This window comes from Sphaerodactylus townsendi, linkage group LG05 (genome assembly GCF_021028975.2).
Source record: "Sphaerodactylus townsendi isolate TG3544 linkage group LG05, MPM_Stown_v2.3, whole genome shotgun sequence".
Classification (NCBI taxonomy): domain Eukaryota; kingdom Metazoa; phylum Chordata; class Lepidosauria; order Squamata; family Sphaerodactylidae; genus Sphaerodactylus; species Sphaerodactylus townsendi.
Window position 1 is genome coordinate 35,088,967 of NC_059429.1, and position 27,965 is coordinate 35,116,931.

The 27,965-nt window shown below is 43.7% G+C and overlaps 1 protein-coding gene across 9 annotated transcripts in view; it reads right to left on the bottom strand.

Moving 5' to 3' along the window:
- The window catches only part of NTNG1 (netrin G1), a 295,249-nt gene that overhangs the window by 80,972 nt on the left and 186,312 nt on the right, over positions 1 to 27,965 (bottom strand). For all 9 annotated transcript variants that reach the window (XM_048496743.1, XM_048496740.1, XM_048496739.1 and 6 more), the window contains exons 4-5: positions 10,168 to 10,340; positions 2,703 to 2,729 (exon numbers count right to left, since the gene is read on the bottom strand). In XM_048496743.1, the coding sequence (XP_048352700.1) occupies positions 2,703 to 2,729; positions 10,168 to 10,340 (200 nt within the window). The remainder of the gene's footprint in view (positions 1 to 2,702; positions 2,730 to 10,167; positions 10,341 to 27,965) is intronic.

Below are 27,965 nucleotides of genomic sequence, written 5' to 3' on the forward strand. Positions count from 1 at the left end.
TTTGCAATGCCCATTACATGATACCAACCATGCTGTTATGAAGAGCGCCAGAATTCAAAGAGGTCAACAAATCATCCTTTCAGGTCATTTAATCAATGCCTATTTGAGTTTCCCTATTAAGTGCCCAAAGGCCAACATCTGCTGATGCTCAGAGATGGTGGATGCAGTGAAAAAGGCTGCATGGAGGTGTGAAGTGAACATCACAACCACACAAACTGCATGCAAGACAATACTGACAGTCTGTAGCACAAGACCTATTTTGCCATTTATCCATTTCTGTTGACTATGACAATAGATTTTTCTTTTTGTCTAAAAAGGAGCAATAATATATATTTTTTCTTGCTGGCTTTCATTTAGCTTTTTTATGCTTTGCATCAAATAGCACATACAAATTCACTGTCAAGGATTCAAAAGTGTTGCATCACTGTGCATTTGCAGTTCAGCAAAAGTAAAAAAAAACTAGAGCAGAAAAATGGAGTATTAAAACTGGCAGACTCTCACTTTGCACAGTGTTTATGTTGATGTCATTTTGCTATGTTAATCTTAAAAAAAACCCCCAACAACCCCAAAACTCAGTTAAGCCAGACTCCAAATGGACACTATAAGCTATTTGCTTTTATGACAAGACTAGTTTTGATGATGTCTAGTCAGGCCCTAAGCCTATTTATGAGCTCAAGAAGAGTGAGTTGATCAATAAATTGAACAGACTTGATGGTATTCATTAGAGGCAATTTAGCTATTAAATTATTAGGGTATTATTTTTCAGCCAGGTGTTGGATATTGCAAATCATTTTGGTGGTAGTTAAGATATGTGTAATGGTCTTCCATAATGAAAAATCTTGGCACAATTTGGTAAAAGTTAAGCATTTTAATCATGTGCTTAACCACCCATTAAAATAAAAATGCTGAAGAGTAGCTGGGTCACATCTTCTGTGTTTAAAGCTTGCATAAAATGGAGAGGGAACAGTTCTTCCTGGTTCTGGCATAGATATTTCCACAGGACTAAAAGCCTTGTCTTCTATCATCCTTTGTGCTCATGCACACAGTTCATTAGTTCAAGGGGAATGCACCTCCCCATCTACATGGAAAGCAACTCTATGATCGATTCCATGCTCACTAACTCGATCTAGGTTTGACCTAGGTACTCCCCACATCCGGCGAGTCCAACGCGGGTCTGTTCCTGCTTTGCTCCGTCCCGCCGTTAAATTTCTGACTCCACCAGGGAGGTACAGTTTTTTCAGGAACCTAGGTCGAACCCAGGTTGAAGCTGGTAAGTGGGGAATCTCCATCACCTCAATTCACCCATTCAGCCAATCACAGATGAATGTCTTGGGCATGTGCAGAACGGGAGACTTGTGCCAGTGAAAAGCGTACCTCCCCCCCCCTCGCTTCTGTATAGAAGTGACGGTCATGCACATAAATGGAGGGTAGAATACACGCTGCTCATTACAACACAGCAGCCTATCAGGAATGAGGAGCAAATAATGCGCCAAGGTGATCCCGCCCTCTGAGCTCAGCTTCGGCAGGATGACCTCGGCTGCTGTGGGGAGTAACGGAGGAATCGGCCTAGGTTGGCACTTTCAGCCCGACAGGTCGAACCTAGGTCGAGTTAGTGAGTGCAGAATCGACCTATGTATTTACTAGGGGAGTTCTAGTAGCTTGCACTATACACAGAGGAAGGCTGGATAGGGTATGAGAGGTCAGTAGAAATCTCCCAGTGTTCTAGTAATTGCCTGTGCATAAACCAAGGGAAAAAACAAAGACACCGACTTCTGTTTAGCTTTGCAGAAATTACACCATCTGCAGGTTCCATGCCTGTGCTAGGAAGCACTGTTCTCAAAGTGCATTTGACACATTTCTCATGCTGCAACATTTTAGTTTTTTCAGAAAACATTCAGTGACTGAACTCACTTTTGAACATTTTGAAGTTTAAAAAATGTTCCAAGTTCATTTGAAATGTCACATTTGTTAGCAAAAATAAGTGTTTTGATTCCCATCAAGCAATCTCATATGGGCTCTGAAATGGGAATTCAAATAGATGCAGTTTGCAACCAGAAAAATCTTCCTATTTATTTATCTGGGATAGAAAAGCTACATATGTACAATTTCGCCACTGAGTTAAGAACCATTTATGCCCAGGTGTTCCATATGCAGGTTCGAATGCATATAGAGGTCTGGAGCCATGGGATGAATTATAGAGTATTGGCTGTATTGAAAACTACTGATAACTTCTATGCAACTAGATTCAAACTGATTATTTGTGCTACAACAGAGACATTATCCTGCAAATTCTAAAGGGTCAAAAAGTAATTCTTCTTTTGCTTATTTATTGGAAGTTGGATCCTGTGGAAAAAAGGACCACTGCTAACATACATATCTGAGGGATCCAACTACATATATTTAAAAACAACTTTAGGGGCTCAACATTTATTCCTCTAACAAATCTAGTAAAATTTGGAAAAAATGTTACTTAACTGAATATGATCAGCATCCCTTATGGGGGATTTGTTTGATACACAGCACTAAATCTGTACTTTGCATGGTGCAAATGCATCAAGAGGAAGATTGTTAACATTGCAAAAGTTATGGTAAAGCAAATTTCAATGGAACAGTATCTGGAACAGAAATAGATGTTGGAAAAATAGATTTTCAGAGACTGAACAACAAGCAAAGCTGGCCTAAATCTGCTCTTCATTACTTACTACCAATGCTGGAGATACTGGGAATACCTGAAAAGAGAAGAGAGAATATTGGTTATTTATATATATATATCTATATCTATATATATATATTAAGGATGCCAAACCAGTATGCTGTGTATTATTTCTTTGGTTCCGAACAGTACAAAGAACTAAGGTCAAGACCCAGCCAGTCAAGCATTTTGAAATCTCAGTGAGGTCAATGGGTTAAGCTAAATTTTCTCACACTGAAACCAATGGGACTTGGGAAAAGAGCTTTAAGTGTGGCTGATCTGTACTTGACGTTTACCCAAATCTTCCGCATGCATGGGCAAAATGTAACATCTTATACAGAAATTAGGCTTAATTTTGTATATCCTGGACATCTCTACAGCCTTTAAAATATATCTCCCAAAATTTAAAAAGGAACACACTGGGCTACAAATCAGATCTTTATATTGCTTCAAAGAAGAACCCCAGAATTACTCTTATCTAGGAAAACACTGTAAGAAGGACTGACAGTGTTGAATTATGAAGTGCTTTTGTTGAGAATCATTCTGTATTCTATTAAGCAAGTTTCACATGTATATGTGTTTTATGTCACAGAAATACAAATTGACAGAAAATCAGGTCACTCATTTATTTTCCTGCTGTCAAGATGAATTGAAAAGGGTGAGTTGTCCATGATTATTTTTGAATTTTGGACAGTACATAATATACAGGGGGGCATTCTGGTGTTCAGATGAAGGACTATTGCATGAATAAAAGGAAGATTCTATTTACAATTTCTACCAAAAGTACTCAAGTATTCTCTGTAAATATCACATTTACTGGCTTTGATTGTCATCATGCTATCTTTAGCACTTGATTTTTCTAGGCTATATCATGGCAGCAAAATAGCTAGCCAATGATCTAATACTATACACACATTTCCAGAATTATCTTATTCTCAATGAGGCTAAGGTACTAAACAGCAGAAGACTGGGAGGGGGTGGGGGCAGGTGGCAAGTACCAAATTATGGTATGACATCACTTCCAGGTTCTGAACTTTCTAAGAATTGCTGAGAACTCTATGGTTGGACTGGCAGCACCTTTGAAAAAAGTCTCACAAAACCACCTCAAGAGACAAAAGGAAACAGGTTCTGGGGTGGGGATTCCCTCAGTGAGGGCCTGGCAGCTCTGGTAAGATGCACCTACAAAGGTCAATGCATGCCAGTACTTGTGGGAAGGAATGAATGTTATTTATGCTTAATGTGTGAGAAATTGTTGAAAACTGTAAATTGAGGACATATTTTCCTCATGGAAGTTAATTTTTTGTATCAATGATTTGGCCTTCTTATTCCATCATTTAGTAATAATAACCAAGTTAATATCCTTCTCAGTATCTATTTTCTCTGAATAATATGGATAGGTCTTTATGGTCAGTTTTGACATTTATTGATAGAAGATGAACTACTTCATTGTCTGTGAAATAGCTCATCTTCTTATACTGATGCTTGCCCCATTAGTTGGCGAACACTTTAAAACTAACAACCCATATTTCTTAGTGTGTCTCCTGAAGCAGTTAAACATGATTTTAGTTGGCACTAAAAAACATTAGTTTGGCTGGCAGAAAAAGATCCAGTACTCTTTAGGTTTTCAAACATCTGTATGATGGAGATCACCCACAGAGAACTAATTTAGGGCAGAAAAATGAAGTCATTAATAAATTAGTTAATATTGTTTTAACTGTAGAACAGTCTTAGTAGGTTACTAACACAGATATTAACAAAAGTGTATTTGATGCAATTATTACTGTCCAATATGGGTGTGTGATATGATTTGGTTGAAGATGATGGGAGAGGGTGAGAGACTGCTGAAATATATTTTGCACTATGTTTTGAATAAGCAGAATTGCATGTCAGAATATGGTCAAGTTGACTTAGTGCACAAGCTACCTTCAGTGACTTGCTTGTGTTTCCATTTACAGAAAAACTCTTGTATGAGTGGAAATGTACATGGAATTCAACTTGGTATGACTTACACACATGGACTGAGGGTGACAAAGGAAACACACATTAATTTTCTGAAGGAAGTAAACACAAATGTCAAAAACCTTTGGTACAAGGGGCAGGAAATAAAGGCAAAACTTTGTGTAGCCAAACTTCCTGGTGTTCCAACTATTGCTGTCCATTTAACCAGAAGTTTACTGCAGTACCATGTGATCCAAAGGTACCTCAACTGTTGAACCATTATCAGTCAACCTGGCATCAACATCAATAGCTCAACTTACTGCAGTGTGACTATCTGTACACTTGAACTTGTCTAATACCATTGGTCCATCTAACTCAATTCTGTAAACTATGTAGACTGGTAGCTTATCTCCAGAGTCTCAGGAAGAGAAATGTCTTCCCCAACACTGGCTACCTTAGCTGCTCTAACTAGATAGAAAAATGGGATCTTCTATATGCAAAGCAGCAGTTGTACCACTGAGTCACGGCCTCTTACACACAGTTCTTGCATTGGAGCTTCAACACGGTTTCATCCTTTTGATATCAAACCATACTATAGCAGCAATAGGAAAGCCTTCTATGCACAACATTATTTTATATTATGAAGACTGTTATGGTTCTGATATCATTTGGATAAAAGTCACATAAATGTTAATGCTTTCCAGCAAAGCTAAAAGTTCAATATGATAAAATGAATAGGCAATGTGTTGGTCTGTTGTTATCATTCAAGACTGATGAGACATTAAACATATTATCAGGCAACCTTCTTGGTACAAACTTCCAAATTTTACCTCACACTTCAGCTGAAATTCAGTGGCACAAAAGGCATTGGCAGCCAACCAACCTTGAGAAATTTTGCTTATCGCTTCAGAAGAACGTCAGTGGCAATTGTATGTGTGAGGCATTCTTTTGTAGTTCTGTGAAGTACACCTCAATTAGGCAACAAAATCCAATTATCTTCACAGGGTTGAGAGGTTCATACTCTTTATGAATAGAAGGACATTGTCACTGGGAACCACAATATAAAAGGAAAAAAAGTGTAGGATGCTCCTTACTCTGAGGAACAATAATAGTGCAGGTGGATATAAATGGAATCATGTTTTCCTGTGCAGCATGGTTCAAGCGGAGTGAGCTGAAGAGTTTTTTCCCCCCAGGGTTGTGAATCATCTCCATGTGAGGGAGAAAAATCCTGTGAATTTCAAACTGTATCTTGAACAGAGCTTTAAAGTATTAATTCTGTGATCCAAAGTGTCCGTTTTTCTAAAAGTTAATGCTCTTACAAAATGTTTTTTTCTGCTCCTTTTTGAAGGCTCACTTTCCCTCTGCTTGGGAGGAATTTTATCATAATTTCATGCCCCCCGCACTTCATGGTTTGTTACTTGGTCCATTACTTTCACATTAAACTTGATAAGGTCCTGCTTCCTGTGATATTCATTCTGGAGGTTTGATTCCTCACAGCTGCTGCTTTGAAGTGTGAGATAACATTCGGAACATGGCACACTGCTGCTGGTTTTTTTTTTTTAAAAAAAACACTTTTCATTTAGCTGCAGCATATAACCCTGTTTCTTCAAAATAACTTTCCAGTGAATGATTATATCCAAAGCCAGCTTTTTACTTTTTACATAAAACTCCAGACTTTTTATTAAAAAAGCAATTAATAACTTATTCTCTGAAAAGATTTGATGACTTATTTTCAGCTTGTTTCTTTTCCTCTGAGGGATTTAGGCACGCAAGTCAAATTAGCAAAGATCCAAGTTAATGTATACATGGTAGTAGTTCCATGAATTTCCTGGGTTTTATGCTCTTTTTCTTCTCTTTGTATTACATCTGTCTCCCGTCAGCATGTGCTTTGCTCAATACTAGCAGTTGGATGCAAAAAAGTGTAAGAAATAATTCAGCAAATGGCTAAGCACTTGCAAGTCCCTTTCATTTAAATGAAAGAGAAAAACTTAATCTTTTCCCCCAAAATTGATAGGATTTCAAAATACTTAATGTTGGTTGGATGATGCCTGCATTCTTTGACAAATTTATTGGTTAGACATTTGTTATGACTTAATTAAGTGATTTACAGCCCAATCCAGAGTCTGAGGTGGCAGGGAATGGCACTTCTGCTACGCCACCTCCAGAGGGCTTGCAGGTGGCATGGGGCGGCAGCGGAAGTGTAGCTAGGCAGAGTGCTCCCGGGTCACACTCTGTGTTTTCCACCCTCTGTGGCCCTTCCCCCTGCAGCCCCCCTCACTTACCTTTTCCAGTCAGCAGAAAACAGCTTTCTGCTGACTGAAAATGGGCTAGGCTGGTAGGGTGGGGCCAGGCCTGGAGAGTTGAGGGGGAAGTTGGGCAGGGTTGGGGGTGATTTTTACCTCCCCAGGCATGCACCCGGTGCAACGCACACACCCCTTGTAGCTCCATCATTGGGCAGCAGCTAAAAGAACAAAAAAAGGGCTACCTGGAAGCCCCAAAGGGCTCAACGGAGTTACACCACTCTTTTCAGTGACGTAAGTTCAAAGCCAGGGTGATCCTGACTCTAAAGCTCAGGTGGAAGTCTACTACAGGTGGCTCTGCCTCCAGGAAAACCTGGCCGCCCCCCTCCTTGCACTAATGCTTGACTAGACACAAGTATTATTCTGCAGCAGTGCCCATTTGTGAATTCTGCCACTATGGAGCTGTGGGGTGCCTGACCATCCAATGCCTTTGCTCTCTCTGCCAGTAGGGGTGCCCCTTATGCTGGCAGAGAGGGCAAACACATCAGCACAGCCTGGTACCACTCCCACAGCCCATTCAGCTCCACCCCCATTGGGATTGGGCTGCCCAACTGCAGTCCTAAACAGAGTAACACTCAAGTCAACTGACTTAGAAATGTATAACTCTACTTAAGATTGAAGTGCTATGGTTGGAGCCTAGTCTTTTGTGAGAACATTGCCTTTCTGGATGTCATCCTAGTGTGCAAAGGTTTGTGTGTGTGTGTGTGTGTGTGTGTGTGTGTGTGTGTAAATCTGAGAGCACATCAGAGTCACTGTTTAGAAGAGATGTTTTGAAGATCTGGATTATGCTATTATTTCTGGAGTCACTTAGAATTGTGTGCCTAACAAGGCCATACAAGAAGATCAAACACAAAGTTATACAAAGCTTGAAACTGACTTAGCATCAAACATTCGCCATGATACAATGAACGTATAAGTGCGCTTTATGGAATCAGTAGGAGAGGTGCTGAAGCTGCTTTGGAAGCAGCGGAAGGATTGCACCAGCGTCTGTGCCACCAGCACTGTGCAAACTGGCTTGTATGCTGGTGCTGAGGTCCTTTCCTTGGCAGCTGGCTGCTACAGTACTCAAACCCAGAAGTTGGCCCCTGTGGCAGCAGGTCACTGTTGCAAACACCTGCACTGGCATGGAGAGGTACATTTTGGAGCATTACCTGGGGTGGAGCCAACTTTATTCAACTCCCAAAGGACTTTTGGCCTGGGAAAACTGCCCTTCAGTGGCACAGATATTCACTACCAAAAAAGGTGATGTAAGTCATTTTCCACTATGGACTTTTCTGGGGGAGAAAGGAATTTGCTTTTTTGTGGGCAACACAGTGGAGCCATTCCCAGCCACCACTCTATTCCCCCTTTTCGATTGGGCTGTCCATCTCCCTTCACATCAGACCACTTCAGGTGCTACAATCCAGTAACCTAAACAAGCTAGTTCTGTGAGACATACACTGCCAGAGAAGTGCTCCCCAGGTAGGCACCTGGTGCAACGTGCCAGCAAATGCAGAAGCAAATGCAAGCAAAGTGGAGGGGAAGTACCGATCCTGTATGTGTCTTCTCTTTCAATATTATATTGCTTTTGCTTGAATACTATTCAATAAACTATTTCCCAGGAAAGGCAGCTGCAATGAAATTGCACAACTAGCTCCTTAGAATTGGAAGGGATCATTTGCTTCATTAAAACCAAGAAAAGATGCATTCAAAATGTTGCCATTCTCCTGACTTTTATCTGGAGGTGTGTATGTACAAACCAGTTAATGCAAAGATTGTTTCTCACCCAGCATAGGGAGATGGACCTATCACTGATCCCAAGGCTCTGTGGTGACCTCTCTGTTTGGCAAGTGTGTTGTTTGTCATTTCCAAGGTATTGCTGCTTTTGTGTGCAATTGTTAGTGTGCCGAACAAGGACCAGAGATACAAGGATTCAAATCTGTCCTTAGTTATGTTCTGATGTAGTTTTGTCTCTTGTCCACATAGAGCAGGCAGATTAATGCAAGTTATGGAGACAGGAGTAGTGGTCTGGTGCTGTGCTATCATAGGACTATGGCTTCTGCTTGTCACAAATCTATCCAGAAATACAGGGGTACAGTCACTGGTCTTGACCAGTTACATAATGGAGGATGCTTCTGCAGATCACAATCAAAGCTGACCTAATTTCTCATCTAAACAATGAGACATGCCAAATAGGAAGTTCAGAAAATCCAATTCAGAAAAATTGGAGAAGGGTAAAGAACAAAGGAGTAACACTAAAATACTAATAAAAAATTACTAAACAAGAAATAATGTAATATTCATATACATATATAGTATATATCTGGGTTGGAAAATGGCAAGAAGGTCCACTTAATGCAGAAGTGAATATATAGTTCATAGATGGGTGTATTGATTGGTGTCCAACAGAAACCTGTAATTCCTATTTTTGATATTTTTATGATAAAAAGGAGCAACAGTGAATTAACTTACATGTATTTTTTTTGGGGGGGGAACATGAATCTGGATAACTCTGTATGATGTTTGAAGTTTTAAAATCATGCTAGTAAAGAATGTGAGCTCCTGTCAGGGGGATCAACTAACTTTTGTTAGAAGATGATTTTGAAAATGTGTACATTTTGGAAACTGACGTGATCTGATATCTCTGAAGATGTTCCTTGTCTGTAACCTGTTTCCTTTAGAAAGAAATAATCAGTAGGCTAAAATAATTGCTTTGTGTTCATGACCATAATTAGCAAATTCTTTTAAGGGAATCTAGACTACAAATGTAAACATGCTTTAATAAGATGACAGAGGCAAGATTCTCTAGTAACAATTTTACTTGTATACTATACCCAAAATGTTGAGGTATATGTCTTGCCACCAGCTTAATGATCTATTATGGGAAAATTACCTAGACTGCTCTAGCATCTTAAGTGCATGCCTATATCTGATTCTGGCCTGCCTGGAATTATCTGGAATGCCTTGCTGAAGGCCATGAACAGAAGAAACTTTTTCTGTCCATGCCACATGCTGTATTTAGCCATTCATAACAAAGTATGAAAAGGGATGAAAATATGGCAAGATATATATGGGTACACACAACAATTTTTATATTTTACCCTAGGAGTAGAATAAGGCCACAGTTTTAAGTCTCCATTATCATATAAAATCTCAGGCTCATTTTAAGTTGAGTTGCTATCATCATTATTTTTTAGCCAATGAGGATAGGCTCCCAAAATATATCATTATCATCAGCTGTTTCACAAAAGTACTCACAGATATTTGCTGTGCCCTTTGGAATGGGTAGATATGAGCCAGGACTCCAAGGCCGGCCTTGATAGTTCTTCTTGCATTTCCCACAGTCTGGGCCTGTTGTATTGTGTTCACATTCACATAATAATTTTTTGTTTTCTTCTTTGCAGCCAGTGGCATGTAGGTTACACTTGCACCTAAAAAAGAAAAGAAAAAGAAGTTGTTATCGCACATGAAGGTTTCATTTCAGGCTGTTATACTCCAACTGATATTTGAATCTTGGTGACAAACATGTCACTAACAACAAAAACAGTGCTATCATTGCTATATTTTAAAAAGAAAACCCTCCAGAACTATTTCATACATAAATACTGTGACAACTGGATATTGCTGTTTGTTGTTTAGAAATAAAACATAAGTGAAGTATATAGAAACTTCCAGTTCTAATTATGTAAAAACAGTGCTCAGATTAATAGAGCTAATTATAATTAGAGTTGGTACACAGTATCCCAAGCGACTAGTATAAACTAGATTAACTGTAACTCCCTCCCCCAAAATCTTATAACTTTAGTTCTGCAAATGGTGGGGGGAGCCAGAAACACAAAATTTGCAAACAGAAAATTCTCAGCATCTCATTGAACTAAATTTGCAAGGATTCATTGGGAAAAACTTGTCAGTTGAAGTAGTCAAAATGCCCTTAGTTTTCCTAGGAATTAAATTTTCTCCCAAATGACAATGGAATTTGCATTCTGATGTTTCAAAGGCCAACTATTTGTGCCAGCATGGCAGTCATTTGTTTTTCCGATACTGCATGAAAGGTAAAATTCAGGCAGGCAAACTGTGCTCATATGTCACTGCAAAGCAAGATTTGTGAGTCTGAGACTCATCTGTCCCCCAAAGTGATTAAGAAGACAAACTCCATTTCCCCATGATAGATCCCAAGACACAAAAGGCCTGCCAGAAAAACAAGTTGGTAGCCCTATTCAACAGTAGTAATACAGCTGCTAGAAACTGGATTTGGTGGAGGTCCTATAACTATTTATGGCTACTCTTTTGTTATGATATTGCTGAAACCTGCCATCAGGGTGGCCGGATCATGATTCAGATACTGGGAGCTGTTGTACCCCCACAACTCTGTAGGCCATTGCTCTATCAGCCCAGCCAAGTGGATGCATTTGAATGGAAATAGAATTTGCAGTTTCATGGGACTTTTGATAGTTGTGTACTCCTGGGACCTTTTCTGTGAAGGGATAAAGTTGATTCTCTCCACCTCACAGCACAATTCTTTTTTTGGACTTCATCACTAGTATGGATTTCCTCTGAAAAAAGTAAATCATCAGTGTATTCTTGAGGTGGATTTAAAATATCTTCCTCATTTAGAAGGGCATAACAATTTGCATTTGAAATAGGGCTATGAAGCCCTGTTGCCCACTTAATGAATTTTACTGCAGGTAATGATCCAACTTAAATTGCTTTAAAGGAGGAGGGCTACTGATAAAAAGCTCACCGGCTAGTCTAGATCTTTTCTTCTGCTTACAAGCCATACCAGACACCAGTAACTTGTTAGGGCAGTTTTATCTTATACTTAACCCTGGAAACAGCTGTTTCTTCACCATGTAAGTCTATGGTACAACAGACTTCTATTAATCAAACATGTGTAAGTTGCAGCTCCAAAACCTCTACAGCCCAAACCAGATGAAATGGGATAGACTGGGCTGTGGTAGTGTCATGGGTCCATGCTGATTTGTTTACACACCCTACTGACGTAAGGGACACCTATGCTGGTAGACAGAGCAAACACAACAGAAGACAGGCAACACACTGCTCCATGACACCCAAATCCAGAAGGGCCTGCTGCTCCAAGGCTGCCCTGGCATAGCTCAGTAAACTGGCATGGGGGGGGGGGGCATTCCCAGAGTTGGACCCAACTTCAGTTGGTTTCCATCTAGCTTTTGGCCTGGGAATGCCACAGCATAGCCCTTTGACTTATACCATGGGAATATGTGGCATAAGTCATTTTTTTCCACTGGAGTTTTCCAGGGCAGCAATGGGTTCCCGCCCTGCTTGCTGCAAGTTCCATTGGCATGATGCTTCTTTCTCTTACACCATCCCCAGCCATTGTGAAGCTCCCCACCATCAGGATTCAGCTGTCCAGCTCATAAATAACAAATCCAACATGAGCAATTTCTCTGGGACTAAGCTCCCATCTGATGTCTTTTGCTGAGGGATCTCCATAATTCACCAAAATATTCCAGGAAAGCAGATAAGATACAATCTCTTTCAACTAAACAGCCTCAAACAAGCACTTATCTTTTAACTAGTATTTCTTTCTTACTCAGACAATTATCATCAAAGGAATTCCAAATTTAGATATCAGCCATCTTCAGGGAAGAACCAGATGGTAGGGTCAAGTTTACCAGCATAACTGCTTCAGAAAATTATGCATTATACACTAAGGGAGCTAAAGATAGCAAACAGGGAATTCTCAGTTCTGCACTGACCTAAACTTCCAAGATTTCCTCAGCACAGGCTTAACCATTAAAGTGGTGTAGAATTTATTAAAAATATCACAGAGAAAGTGCACAAAGCAGAGAAGCCATGCAATTATGAAACAAATCAATCTCCCACATATATGTATAGCATGCTGACAAAAAAGCGTTATTAGACTGCAAAACATTTTTACTAGCTTGCCCACTCATGTTGATTATGTTTATGACATAAAAGAAGAACCAAATTTTGAAAAGCCTTTCTGATCAGATTCTTAACAGCCGCAGGCAGCTTTACCTGCAAGGACAGTGTACAGTGTAAATCTAGCATCCTTCAGTATTGTCATGTTTGTTGACAAAAGATAAAATAGTGCTGGACAGCAGGCTCAATTAATATTCTAATTTTTAAAAAACAAACATCACTTATAAGAGTACAGTAATAAAAATTTGGCTTCCAAGTCATTATATGGTATGCTAAAAGGTCAGGCCTGAGGGACATGAGTTGGAATGTGTTATGAAATGGAATTTTCAAAAATGTGTTTCGAACCATTCACATGTTTCCACCATAAAAGAGCTGAGCCATTACAGCTGTCACATTTCCATGAAATCATCTTTACAGAAACCATCTATATATTTATTTCTCAAATGTGGTCCCATCTACAGATATCTAAATCCACAGGTTAGGGCCACACTGGTTTTGTACAAATGTTTCTGCAAACTTGATCCCCACACATTTGTAGAAAAATCAGACATCTTAAAAATGCATTGGGATAATGGTTAAGTCCCGCCCCCAAGAAGAAGAAGAAGAGTTTGAATTTATATCCCCCTTTCTCTCCTGTAAGGAGACTCAGAGGCTTACAATCTCCTTTCCCTTCCCCCCACCCACAACAAATACCCTGTCAGGTGGGTGGGGCTGAGAGAGCTCCGAAGAACTGTGCCTAGCCTAAGGTCGCCCAGCTGGCATGTGTTGGAGTGCATAAGCTAATCTGGTTTACCAAATAAGCCTCCACAGCTCAAGTGGAAGAGTGGGGAATCAAACCCGGTTCTCCAGATTAGAGTGCACATGCTCTTAACCACTACACCACTATGCAATCGTCTTCACAAATGCAGAGGAAACATCTACCTATAGAACAGTTGCTAGTGGGGGTGGGGGAGGTTGGGAGCTGCAGCAGACCCAACAGGAAAGTGTGTGTGTGTGTGTGTGGGGGGGGTCCCTCCCCTATGAGTCTTGTTGAGCCACAATTGTGGTTTTCTAAAACTCCTGGTTATGTATATTGGTGACTTGTTCCAGATTTGGGACCAATGTACACTATTGTTTTTGAGGTGGCTAAGTTCACATAAGGTGATTTTACTTTTGGTGCTTTATACTAAAATAGAGTTGTGAAATACTCCCATCTTGCAAAACTGCAGATCACTTCACCTGGTAATTTGCAAAATGTGGCAGTTTTGTGAGCTTAACTGTTTCATCATAAGCATAAGGATTGCTTCAACTAAAATCTATTGCACAATGCTATTTGCTTGTATAGAATTTCATCAAAAACTGGTTTCTGGAACCAGTTTTTCTGATTAATATAAATATATAAATTTCTCATCATTTTAATTTTAGACAGTCCTGGAGATTAATTTATCTGGGCATGCAACAAAAGATATCATATAAATATACTGGACCAAATCTTGAATTCCTCTTTAAAACCCCCCCCCCCCCCCGAAGCAAATATGTTTTGAAATGAAAAAGCTTATTGTATCTGCACTATGACACTGTTATTTCTTTCCAGTAGATGTCAGAAATGGCTTAAAATTGCTTCACTGGCTTCTAATAGAAAGCTGGAATGGTGCCCAGGTATTTAGCAACCCTGGTTGATTATTTTCCTAATGATTTTACATCCGGTGGTTGGAAAGATTCTTCTGTGGGCATTTGTCACCTGTTCTACCGAGTGACTAGTAATTAGGCAAAGCAACACAAGGAATAGGTATACGTATATTTTTTTAGCATTGTGCAAATGAACAGCTGCCAACCCTGGTTTCTATTTAAAAGAAATCTGACCTGAAGCAAGTAGTAGCCCACATGTATATCTCTTGGGTAAAGCAAACTTATGGTAGATTTAAGAAGCTTCAAGATAATAGAAAATAGAACTGGTAACAGGATAGATGAGCAGGCATTTCCATCTGCAGTTTAAATAAAGTACACTTGCAGAATGGCTGCTATTTAAATCATAGTTCATTTCTAGCTGGGAATATTAACAAACACCTTTTTCTTTTTAATTAAAATTGGCAGAAAAATATTGTGATAAGCTAGTCTAGGAAAGAGGCTTTTAAAAAAACAGATATAATTATTCTATATCTGGTATGCAAGACTTTCTTACAGTTTATTTTCTTTGCATACTTTTGAGAAAGGGAGTACTACATATGTAAATGCACAAAATACTGAGCTCACTATATTGGCCTGTTACCCTAAGAAGTAGTCTGTCTTCAGGTTAGTTTGGGGGAATTAGCTGGAGACAAAGGGTCGCTCCCCACTCACCATTAGCCGCGGGGTTTTCTCTTGTTCAGACGCGGGGAGCCAGGACGTTCCCCACATCCCCAGCGTCCACTGCGCGGCTGCGCAGAAATTGCCACTCTTCCTCCTCCCTGGCGCGCGTCAAATCTGCTCTTCAAAAAACAGCAACATTTTCCCAAACCCCGCGCTTGGCGCGGGGTGGTGGGGTGGTGGGGAACCCGGAAGATGACGCTGGTGGTTGATTCGGCTAGGGCGCAAGAGCTTTCCGGCCAATCAGGGAAAGAATCCTCCATTTTGTTTTGGGGAGGGCGTCACCGCCAGTGCGCCCAGAAATGAAGCCACATGAAGACGTTGGAGACGATGTGCCTGGCAACGTGGACGGTGACGATATTGTTCCCTTTGTTCGCGGTTTATTGCTGCAAATTCACAGCGAATTTAGTTTGCGAATTCACACAGCGAGGTGCTGCAGACCAGACCAGACGAGTAGTCGGTGGCGGCGGCAAGAACTGATTTTCACTTTATTTTTTATGCTGACGTCAGCGTATGTGCAGACGTCTCAAAACAAATGCTTCCAAAGCTTCCAGCGCCAGTTTCTGATGACGCAGGCAGACATCCGAAAGCCTATATCAAAAAACGACCTGCGTCCCCAGCCAATGAAAATGGAGGCCTGCCCTCCCTCCATGACGCTTACACCTGTGCCAGCCATAATGAAAACGCTCTCATTGCCTCTATTCCCATAGCGTAAACTCCCCGTTCTTGGCTGCCCGCCAAGTTAGCTCCCTTAATGGCAAATGAGTGGGGGAGCAAATGAGTCTCCGTGGTCATAAGCCGCGGAGGCTTTTAATGTGAGGGGACGCTGCCATGGAAGGTTACACCATCTAAGAGTGTAGAGGTGGGGAGCGACCCAAAGAGTGAGAAGGGGTAACTTGGATAAATAACCTATGTATACCGGGATTGTCCTGGGTGAAAATGCTCAAATGAGCAGGTGGTTGTATAATTAAAATTGGTTTTATTAGAGAATGAAAACAGTAAACCATAAATATATTTCAATCAATGAACATATACACACAAAAATACAAGAGGTGTCTAGGAGAAAAGGGAGGAAGTTTGAGGGATGGGTGATAGTTACCAGTCTTGAATGGATCTGCAGTGTGGAAGAGGAAAACAATCAACATTTCCAGGAGCAACGAGGTGGGGATGTGCAAAGAGCCTACACACGGATTCAGAACATACATACTATGAATGGCCAAATGACCCATATTTGTACTACAAAATGGTGTAGATAGGGTAAGTAATGGTTTGCTTGAAGCACTGATTAAATCACCGTGATCAGCTAGGCACACCTTAGGACAGCGGTTCTCAACCTGTGGGTCATGACCCCTTTGAGGGTCAAATGACCCTTTCACAGGGGTCGCCTAAGACTCTCTGCATCAGTGTTCTTCATCTGTAAAATAGATAAATGTTAGGGTTGGGGGTCACCACAACATTAGGAACTGTATTAAAGGGTCGCGGCATTAGGAAGGTTGAGAACCACTGCCTTAGGACCAGGGGAAAAGGACAGGAGTCAACAGTCTTCCTGCCGAGGCTTGACACACCAGATGGATTCCAAAACCCTTTGAGAGGCATCCATTTTGTGGGGAGCAGAGTCTTGCTCTTATGCCAGTCTCTGGCTGCCATGCATTTGTGGCAACCCTTAGTGGGAGGAGAGGTCCAATTGCTTGCAGCTTTTGATGCTGAAATAAGCAGGATTTATTAAATTATGAACAGAAAAAGAAAATAATCAAAAGTAGACTCCCAACATCTGCAGATTCATGACTAACAATTTCACTTGATCATGATCTGCAGTCCAATCATGTAGTCTGTTTTTACTACGACTGTGCTATCATCATAACCAATTCATTGCTACACTTTACAGGAACTTTGGTTGTTTTGATGCTGGGAGGCCTCCCAGGATCTCAGAGTTCACCACTGCAGTGATCCCGGGAACAAATCTCTTGCAAGTGGCAAAGTGTACTGTACCAAAAGCAGTTCCAGATGAGGATCACATTCAAATGTGGAAAAAACTCAGCTACTACATTGCCAAATTTAGACTTCAGACTCCAGGTGTTTGAATCATGTGTCATGTTTGTGTACCCCTCCCCCATGAGAGGTATTTGGAACAAATTATCTGCTTATCTTCTCTGCACTTCTGAATTGGCTTCAAAATTTATTGCAATGGGATATTGTTCTTGAGGAATCACCATCGCTGTGTGGAATCCTACAAATCTGTTCCACTAGCAGTGGCATTTTCTTCTGATGGAGGAGCCATCCCTGGATGGACAAAGATGCATCTTATTTTAGGGGAAGGCTCCCTCTCTCAGAGGAAACCATATTTGCAGCGTCTGTGCTTTCAAAAATGTGAATTGGTCAGTAATAGCTCATGACAATGCCAAGTTAACCTTTAAAAACTCTCTACCCAATTTCTGAACATGTTTGTGGTTTTCCAGTGCCCATGTGGAAATTGCACATTGTCTACTACATTAGGGCACTATCCACTTCTGCACACACCCCAGTATTCCTTGGAGAGTATACATGTTGACTGAGCAATGCGTGAACTCACCTCACCGCATTGGGAATTTGTGCACACTCACCACGCCTCCATATGAACCTGCACAATCATCGCTGTTTGCACGCTATTTCCAATGAGCATCTGCTCCTTTCTAAAACATGCAGAAGGGTTTCTGGTTTTACCACTGCTGCTTTTTTCCTCTGATCACTATCTTCATAGAAAGTTAACCTCTGAGCCTAGCGTGGTCCACTGAGTTGGATGGATCATTAGTTTTCTAACAGTGCAGTCCTAAGTAAAGTTATACTATTGCAAGCCCATTGACTAAGAAGGGTTTTTACTCTGGATGGCACTCCTTCCTCAGTGCAGGCTCATTAGCCTCAGTAATGCTAGAACATTTTTTCTTCATTTAATGAAGATGCCATCAGTAGGGGAAGATTAGAACTTAGCATACAGTGGCTGTGATAAATTCAAGTACATAAATTGGTTCTGAGGCAGGAATTACTAAGCAAAATTCTGTAGTCTTTATGGGGTTTCAATAAAGGTTGATCCAATCATTTTTGACATTAAATTTCATGGGAAATCATGAGGTATGCATGCTCCAAAAGATGACAGTGAATAGCAGTGACATTTTGTGCTTCACAGTGAACCCCATCACATTTCAAAAACACAGACATAGGATTCCCTATATCTTTATCAATCTGATTCAAGAGAACCATTTCAGTAAATTCTGTGCATGCCGTAGTGAGAGAATTCATTCTGAAGCTACAAAAATTACTTGTGTACTGGAAAGACAGATGCATAACAAGTGGATAAGAGACCAAAGGATGCTGATCTCAGCTGAGACATACCAGTGAACTGAAGGGCTTATGAATGACTTGAAGAAACAAAAAAAAAATTAGGATTCTAGAACAGAAATGTACAAATAGCAAATAATGTGAATATCCACCAGCATATTTAAAAAAACAAGTGCTCTTTACATGATAGGGCAACAGCATCATTCTATTATTATTTATTTTTATGTCATTACATTTGATACTCTGCCCTTTCCTGAGTAATGCCAGGCTCAGGGCAATTGACACACATTATAATAAAAACCTTTAGCATATACAAGTGTAATAAATTAACTTAAAACATTAACTCATTAATTTTAATAAACACAATAATACAATAAGATGACAACCGGTTGGGTATCATAGCCTAAAATCCCTCCACCATGTCCCTAATGATTAATTATTGAGATGGGGAAGAGGGGGTACAGAACAAGTTGAAAAAAGTTGGGAGGTCAGCCAGATGAATTGGACATTTGAGCTGTCCTCAACCCAAAGTCAGGAGGAACTAGTTAAGGTCTTGTAGGGCTCTAGTCTCAACTGACAGAGGCATTTCCGCACGGCAGCGGAAACGGCTGGGTCGGCGCTTCTCGCGCCGACCCGAAGACGCTGGGACCGTCTGCACGGACGGTCCCAGGAAGAGGCGGGCAGCCGGCGCCGCGGAGTGCCGGTGCTCGCACGACTTATTCGGCGAACTGTCCCTATGGTGGCCGTCCATGCGCGTCGCCGAGGTTTCCTGGGGACACGCCGGCTGGCTCCTGCGCTACTGCTCGAAAGGCGCGAGGGCAGAGAATGTCCCCAGGCCTCGGCGACGCGCAGGAGGCCCGGGGACAAGGTGAGTGCCGGGTGGGGGAGGCGGCAGCTGCGCCCATGCCGATGCGAATGGCGGCCTGGAGACAGTGTTTTTACCGTCTCCAGGCCGCCATGATTTGCCCGTGCGGAAACGGCCAGAGAGTTTTAGCAGGATGAAGTCTGGGCCAAAAAAACCCTTGGCTCTGGTTGAGGCTAATGAAATGTCCTTGGGGCCAGGGACCACCAGAAGGTTACTACTGGAGGACCCAAGAGCCATCCATGAGCAATATGGGGAGATGAGGTCAAGAAGATATGAGGGCCCCAGACTTCTTAGGGTATTAAAGATCAACACCAATACTTTAAAAATGGTCTGGTACTCAACCAGCAACCAGTGCAGCTGGCACACCACAGGCACATAAATTGTTCTGGCAAGGATTCTTGTCACTGCATTCTGGACCAATTATAGTCTACCAAGAAATCTCAACGGCCAGTGGGACCCCAGCTGTGAAAGCGGAAGTTTCAAGTCGAGCCTCAACCCTAGAGGGTGACTGTTTCCATGGATCGACTGGTGGCTGTAGATCTGCACAGGATAGATAGGGGGCCAACTGCCTGGCCTGACGAAGATGGAAAAAAGACAATTTGGTTGTATGTGTGACCTGGGCCTCCATAGAATGTGACCTGGGACTCCAGAGCCACATCCTGATGGAAGAGGCAGGTTTTAAAGCCACTCTGTCCAATGTTGATCGAAACCCTCCACTGGCACCCCATGGCCCAGCCACAGGACCTCTGTCTTTGATGGATTAAGCTTGAGCCTGCTTTTCTTTAACCATCCTACCACAGCCTCCAGACAATGGGTCAAAACATTATTTGTTGCAATTTCATCAACTGATGCAATAAAAAAAAACTGGAGCAATTTTATTTGAAATTTTCGCAAAATTAATTTTTATTTAAAAGTTATCTTATTCCATCATTTCCATAAGAAAGAAAATCAAATATGCAAACAGTTTGGGAGCTCATTTTTATTCAGGCTGTGCCTTTATGGTGACTTGCAAAACAATACAACTGCTTGTCTGTCTTGCTCAGAGACACTGGTGACATGAAAAACATTATTTAGGAATACAAAATGTAGATGTGTATTTCATGCCTAAACAATATAAGACGTTTAAATCAGAACTGGTCCTAAATTCAGTAGAAATTTAATCCAAAGTCATGTAATTGAGTCAATGCAGATCTTTCTATTCTGGACAAGGCAGAGATGTTCTCTTTCAGAGCATCATCTTTGTCATTTGGGACAAATAATGAATTCAGGCTTGTCCTTGTGACAGTCATGATGAGAAGAGTACAGACTGTTTCACTTTTCGGGGGAAATGTTGGCTTGTTGTGGCTGTTGGCTTATTGCTCTCCTTAGTTCATATTAACTTAACCAGGAGTCATTATCTTGCCAGAAGCTGTGAGGCTTATGGCATCGTAGAACTAGATAGCAAAATGGGACTGAAACAGCCTTCAATTTCAGGGTGGAAGATCTGAGGCAGACAGAGGGAGTGCAACTCTACAAATTCTCCTGGACTTTCAGTGGCTTTCAATAACACTAATCATGGTATCCTTTCAGATTGTCTTTCTAGGCTGGCAGTGGGAAGCTTCCACTGTTACCAGAGGAAAGGTTTTAGAAAGCAGTGCTGGAACACTGCTGGTCAACCTGTTGGCCTTTGAGGTCCTGCAAGGATCCATCTTGTCTCCTAAACTAAAATGAATGAACAATACAATCTGCAATCTTCTAAACAAATCTGTGTAGACTGAGCTAAGCAACACATTTTTTGCAGTGTCAGGAAGAGAATAGGTTGGGTGGATCTTACCACTGAATCTGAAACTAAAGATAATTCCTCCAACTCAAGTGGCTGTTCCTTCAACAGAGGAAGGCTGGAAAAAGGCTGGATTCATGCCACTGTCTCTTTACCAAGCTAGAAACAAATAGGTCAAAGAAGCTGCAGCATTATATCTCTTAGGTGGATTCTACATGGGCCAAAAACAGCAGTATGAAAATAGTGTGAAAATGGTGTAAACCCTTTTATGCCGTTTTGAACCATTTTACACAGTTTTCACACTGTTTTCATAGAACTGTTTTTCACCCATGCGGAATATGCCTTAGAGTTTTCTTCTATGGTTCAGCTAACCACCAATCTGGGCTACTTCTCAGAACTGATTCCCTTGACTATTCTAGCAAGTGGGAACCACTGGCAAAGCATGGCTAGTTGCCTCAGTATGTTCTGAGCTCACAAAGGGTGGATTGTAATGGCATGTCACAATTGAACTGCATGCACAATGAGGCATGAACATAATCTGTTCATATGGGCTGAGACAGAAAAACATTGGATCTTTCTGTTGACATACACTGGAAAAAAATAATGAAAACTGATCCCAAGAGTCTAGTAATACAACTATAGCTGTACACCAGAGCCAGAGTAAAGTATATTTCAAGGTGCTTTAATAATAGATCTGGAGCAGAGCTTCCCACAATCCTAACCATTGACACACATACTCTTAGATATGACATGAAGTTATTACTCTTATAAAAATCACAACACATTAAATGAAATATACAAACATAATCTGTTCATATGGGTTGAGGCAGAAAGACAGAATCTTTCTGTTGACATACACTGGAAAAAATAATGAAAACTAATACAGTTGAAAAACTGGAGCCCCCTTGGCCATCTTCTGGTCCTAAATTGGACCATTTCAGTCTGTTCTTCCAAGCTGATGTTGACAGAATACTTGCAGCTATGAAGGCTACCACATGCTCTCTTGATCCATGTCCACTGTGGCTGATCAAGTTCAGTGGTGATGAAGTACGGCGCTCCTGCTGGATATTATCAATCTTTCCCCTATTGGGGACTCTCCCGAGGAGGGTCAAAGAATCTGTGGTAAAACACTTTTTAAAAAAGCATCTCTGGATCCCACCGATCCAGTCAACTACCACCCATATTGAATGTATTGTTCCTAAAGAAGGTAGTTGATAGAGTGGTTGCTGAACAGCTTGGCTCTGGACTCATTCCAGTCAGGCTTCCCCCTTGGCTATGGGACAGAGACCATGCCAGTTACCCTCACGGATGAGCTCTGCTCCAGTTAGACCAAGGCAGGTCAGCGATGCTGTTGCTTTTAGGTTTGACCTCAACATGTCTCCCTCATGTCTCCCCCCATCAATGGGTCCCGATCTGTGGATTTAGATATCCACAGATGAGGGCACACTTGAGAAATAGATATATCAATGATGATATATGTAAACATCACCTGTGTCTTTGTGTGTGTTAAATGCCATCAAGGGACAAAGCAAAGAGCTACATCCAAAAACTACTAAGCTGTGGTCATATCCAGACACCAATCCAGACATTCCCAAAATTTACATTTCTCCTTAAGCGAAATTTCAGATGCTCACCCAAATCCTATTAGTCAACCTTGTCCTTTGACAAAGGGTTCATGCAACCATTCAAATGCTACATTCAAGCTCGAGAGAGAACAGATACCCATATAGCATCCAGCTTAATCCCCAAAGTTATCCCATTTTAGTCTACCTGAATTCCAAATGCCATGACATTCCCATGATCAAGCACCCATTTAAATGTCCAAGGCCATTTACCATTCAGATCCCTGTGACTCAGCCTTTCACATCTATTGATTCCAGACATTTGCCCATATCTCATTTTAACCTCAGTATTTGCCCCTCTCTTTTGGGCAAGGACAGCTACCTGTATCAGCCTTCCACTAGAGACAAATCTAAATGACCAACCAAATGCCAGTCCAACTCCCCCATTCAAAACCAAAGTCACTGTTTTCTTTTATAATAAAAAGTGAAAAAAAGCTGGCCTTCTTTCCTGATGATGAGCAGAATCAAAAGTGGAAGCAGGTATGAAAGCATGACAGCCATTGTTTGTAAAGTGAACATAGAATAATGGTTGCTATATTTCATAATTAGAAATTTAAGCTAAAAACCTAATTTGATAGCAATATAACTTTTTTTTCTGGATTCCAGAATAGTAGTTAAAAGATGTGAATTATGGTAGTAAACAACAACAGCTCTGTGGGAAACAAACCCTTAAGTCCAGGCAACCATGGACATATACTGGTGTCTGAGCAGATGCAGTGCCAGGGGGTGGGCTGGAATGTTGCTGGTGGTGGAGCTGATTTTAGTCACCTTCCACCTGTGTTCCAGCCCAGGAACACTAGCCCATGGCCCGGCAGATTTATGCTGTACAAAAGTGCAGTTTAAACCTGCTTGTTCAATGAGGTGATTCAGGTGGCCAAAGGGATTTAACGTTCCCTCCTTTCCACACTGCCCAAAGCACCTGTGAAAGCAGTATGGCGGTACCTTTGCAGCACCATCCATGGCTGCTTTTGCATAGTCTCCCCACATGTGGATTTCAGTGTAAGTCCCATTAAGAGCTTCAATAGTTTATTCCTAGTTCCTTGTAGGAACATTGCATTTCCTCCATGTTAAATATTTATTAGAGTTTGCAGCACCTATTGGATATGACATGTGATTAAAGGTATTGTACTCTTTCTATGTTACCACAAAAGCCTTGCACTACTTCAGTGCCACCCCCAGAGGAGAGACCCTAAGGTTTGGGATGGGCGGGTCAGGGAAAGGGCCAGCCATGCGGCCGGCAGCCACCTCCTTTGCTAACTTAGCGGCCACGACACTGGGCAACTCACGTGCCGATTTCAAGTTGCCGCAGACAGTTGCCGTACGAGGGCCCGTGTAGGGGATGCGGAACCCCTGAGAAAAACCGCTCAAAAGAAACTGGGCGGCCGCCCTGTTGTGATAGGTCGCAAGCAAAGCAGCTAATGGGGTGATCTTAATAGGAGTAAGAGCAATACGGTGTAACGAATCAAGGTCTGCGGGGCTAGGCGGAAGTGAGTGCTGTGGGCAGGCCCGACCCCCCATTCTTCCTAGGGACTGAATTGGCGGGGGGCCGGGCTCCATGAAAGGGGTGTGACTTCTTCCCCTTCGGGCAAGCCAGCTTGGTGTGCGGACCGAAGCAGGATTCGCATGAGTGCTCAAACTTACATTTTTGTCTCTGGCACCTGCCCTGGTTAAATTCCCAGCAAACCAAGCGGGGGCCATCGCCCCTGAAATTGCCCCTCTTTTTGAAACCCTGGCTTTGGGAACGTGCAAAGGGTTGGACCATGGTCGTCCAGGCCTCACTGTTGATCGTGTCCAACCGGATGTTACTGGTGTCAGACACTGCCCTGCGGCACTCTTCATCATAATTAATTGCCGCCAGGTCACCCGAGATGCCCCTGGCTCTCAAAACATGACACTGGTGGGCCGCGAGCTGCCAGGCCCTCAGCGGATAAGCCGCAGCAATCAAGGCCATGTATTCCCCAAAACCCGAAATGCACCCTTAAGGACGTTCAGGTCGTGTTGGGGCACCTGAATTTCGCTTGCCGGGTCATTGCCCCGGGGAGGCCTTTCTGCACCAGATTGGCACAGGCCACGCGGGGGGTCAAGGCTGCCCACCACTACATCCGGGTCACCGCGGGCATCAAAGCCGACCTGGCGGTGTGGCTAGAGTTCCTCAGGCATTTCAATGGGACTTCTTTGTGGCAAACTAGATTCACACCTGAAGCCACTCTACAGGTACACTCTGACGCTTCTGGTAGCCTTGGTTTGGGGGTCTATTTCAGGGGCAGGTGGTGCGCCCAGCGTTGGCCGGTGGAGTGGGAGGCTACGGGCCTCCTCTGGGACCTCACCTTTCTGGAGTTGTTCCCCATCTTGCTCGCTGTATATTTGTGGGCCCCTCACTTTGCGAACCGCAAGGTGGTGTTCTGGTGTGATAACCTAGCCATGGTGCGGGTCATCAACCGTCAGTCTTCACGCTCTGAGCGGGTCATGCGATTGGTCAGGAGGTTCGTGGTGCTTTCTTTGATTAACAACATCTCTTTTGTGGCCCAGCACATTCCAGGAACCAACAACGAATTGGCGGACGCTCTTTCTCGCTTTCAGATGGAGAAGTTTTGGCGTTTGGCTCCCGGGGCGTGTCCACACCCGGACCCCTTCCCACGGGAGCTGTGGCATCTTGGCAACACCTGATTGCCGAGGGAGTGTTGGCATCGATCGCACCCGCCACGCGGCGGGCGTATCAAGGAGCCATTAGGGCCTTCATGTCCTTTCACCAGTCACAGGATGGACCGTCTGAGCCATTGTTTGGAGAAACATCACTCCTGCGCTACCTTGCCCATCTCCGCTCACAGGGTCGGGCAGCCAAGACCATGCGGCTGCATTTGGCAGCAGTATCCTTTTGCTGTAAGGCCTCCGGCATTACCGACCCAACCGCCTCCTTCCTGACCAGGCAGGCCATTAAAGGGTGGGGCAGGGCCAGCCCCGGCAAGCCGGATGGGAGGCGCCCAATCTCGCTAAGCTTGCTGGCCCGCCTGGCATCAGCCTTGCCCCACATTTGCTCCTCCGGTTTTGAATCGGTACTTTTCCGGGCCACTTTTAGCCTGGCCTTTTTCGGGGCTTTCCGGCCTGGGGAACTCGTGAGCACGTCACGCAGCAGCTCCAGCTCCAGGCCCCTCCGGGTCGGGGATGTGCAGGTTACGGGCGCCACCCTGGCCATCACGCTGCGCCAGTCCAAAACTGATCAAGGGGCCAGAGGGTCTTTCATTACCATGCAGGCATCAACAGCGCTGGGCCCCTGCCCAGTGGCTGACACTGTGGCATACCTCGCAGTTTGCCCCAACCGGCCTGGACCTCTATTTTTACATAAGGATGGGTCATTTTTGTCTCGCTACCAGCTTATGGCGGTCTTCAAGCGCTGCCTGTCCGCATTGGGAAAGTCACCCTCTTCCTATGGCCTCCATTCCTTCCGGATCGGGGCGGCCTCCACACTTGCCGATCTGGGGGTCCCTGCCAGCAGGGTCATGGACGTGGGGCGCTGGAGGTCAGGGGCATTCAGAACTTACATCAGGCCGCTTACCCCAGCATGACGCGTCTACCTGGTTACAGGCCCTCATTTCTTTTCTCTTAGTTTTTGCAGGTGCCAGAAAGATAGTCTGGGTGGTAGGCCACAGTATCGTCTACTGGGCTTCACGTTACGCTGCATCGTCAGGCTGGAGTCACGACCTGGGCCTCCGGCACCACCTGCACGTTTTCTGGTTTGGTTTCAGAGGCATGCGTTGGCATGACCTCCTTCCTCTCCTCTGGACCAAGATTCGAGCCTTTGGCCCTCCACAAGCTTTGATCATCCAACTCGGGGAGAACGACATCCCTGCGATTCGGCGGGTGGAGCTGCTTATCAGTCAATCATCAGAGACATTGGCATCATACACAATCGCCTACGCCCCTGCGTAGCACGACTCATTCTTCTTGGTCCCACCTGTCTGGAACGCCCGGCTGTTTGGAGTAGCGCTGGACCCCCCGCCGGGTGAACCGGGCAAGGGGAAAGGGGACTTGTAGGGCCGTTGCGTGTTTTGTACTCGGAGCTAGGGGGGCGGGTGATTCCAAGCTACCAATGCACATTATTCGTTCGGTTTAGAGGCTTTGTTCAGGGCAGATGGTGTTCACCTGACACAGTGGGGCATGGATCTTTGGTTACATGACCTGAGGTCGGGTTTGTGCGATTGGCTGGACATTTAGGAGGCATTTGGCGGGAGCAGGGGTGGTTCCCACCCCGCTCTCTGGCGGGTTGCGCATGGGGGGTGATCGTTTTAGTGAAGGGGAGCTACGGGAGCTCTTCTGGTAACACCTCCATAAGAGGTGAGGGCGGAGCAAAGCCGAGAAGGTTGGGACGCCCGGCAGGGCTACCAAGGCTTGCGCCCTGGCAGCAGGTTGGAACAGGCACCAGAAAGGGGTCTATCGCTCATCTGGCAGATCCTGATCCAATCTGACCTTCATGCTCAATTCCTCCAGCAGGCGGGCTGAGGAATTATTTAACTCTGGGGGACAGCACTTGTGCTGCCCAGATCCTTTGATCCCCCCCCATGCTGCGCCAAGTTTTGCTTCCAATTAATGTCTTGCCAATAAATATCTCTGGCTATGGCCAAGTTTTTACCCACTATAAGTTGTCATGTGTTTTATTGAGGTCAATTAGTCCGGGCTGCATGAGCCGCCAGGTTCCCGCCTCGGCCTGCAAAAGCGCGGCCGCGGCTTACCCGCAGGCCACCATTGCGGGCCGGCCGGGACCCGGCTCAGGCGGCGCCACCCCGGTCAGGGCATCGACGCGGCCTCAGAGCACGGCCGCGCATGAGCGTCGGCCGGGCTCTGGCTGGCCCCGCTGCTTCATCAAGGGGCCAGCAGGCCGCGTCATATGCAGGCGCCAGCAGGCGCTTGCATTTAAGAAGGCGGCCACGTGGGCGAGCTCAGTCTCTCCCAGGACGCCGGAGCGTGAACCCACCCACCCGTCCCCCTTTTTTCCTGTTGTTAATCTTCGTTTTCCTGTTGTTTCTTGCTGTTTGTCATGTCATAGCCAGTGGCGGGTTGCGCATGGGGGGTGATCGTTTTAGTGAAGGGGAGCTACGGGAGCTCTTCTGGTAACACCTCCATAAGAGGTGAGGGCGGAGCAAGCCGAAGGTTGGGACGCCCGGCAGGGGCTACCAAGGCTTGCGCCCTGGCAGCAGGTTGGAACAGGCACCAGAAAGGGGTCTATCGCTCATCTGGCAGATCCTGATCCAATCTG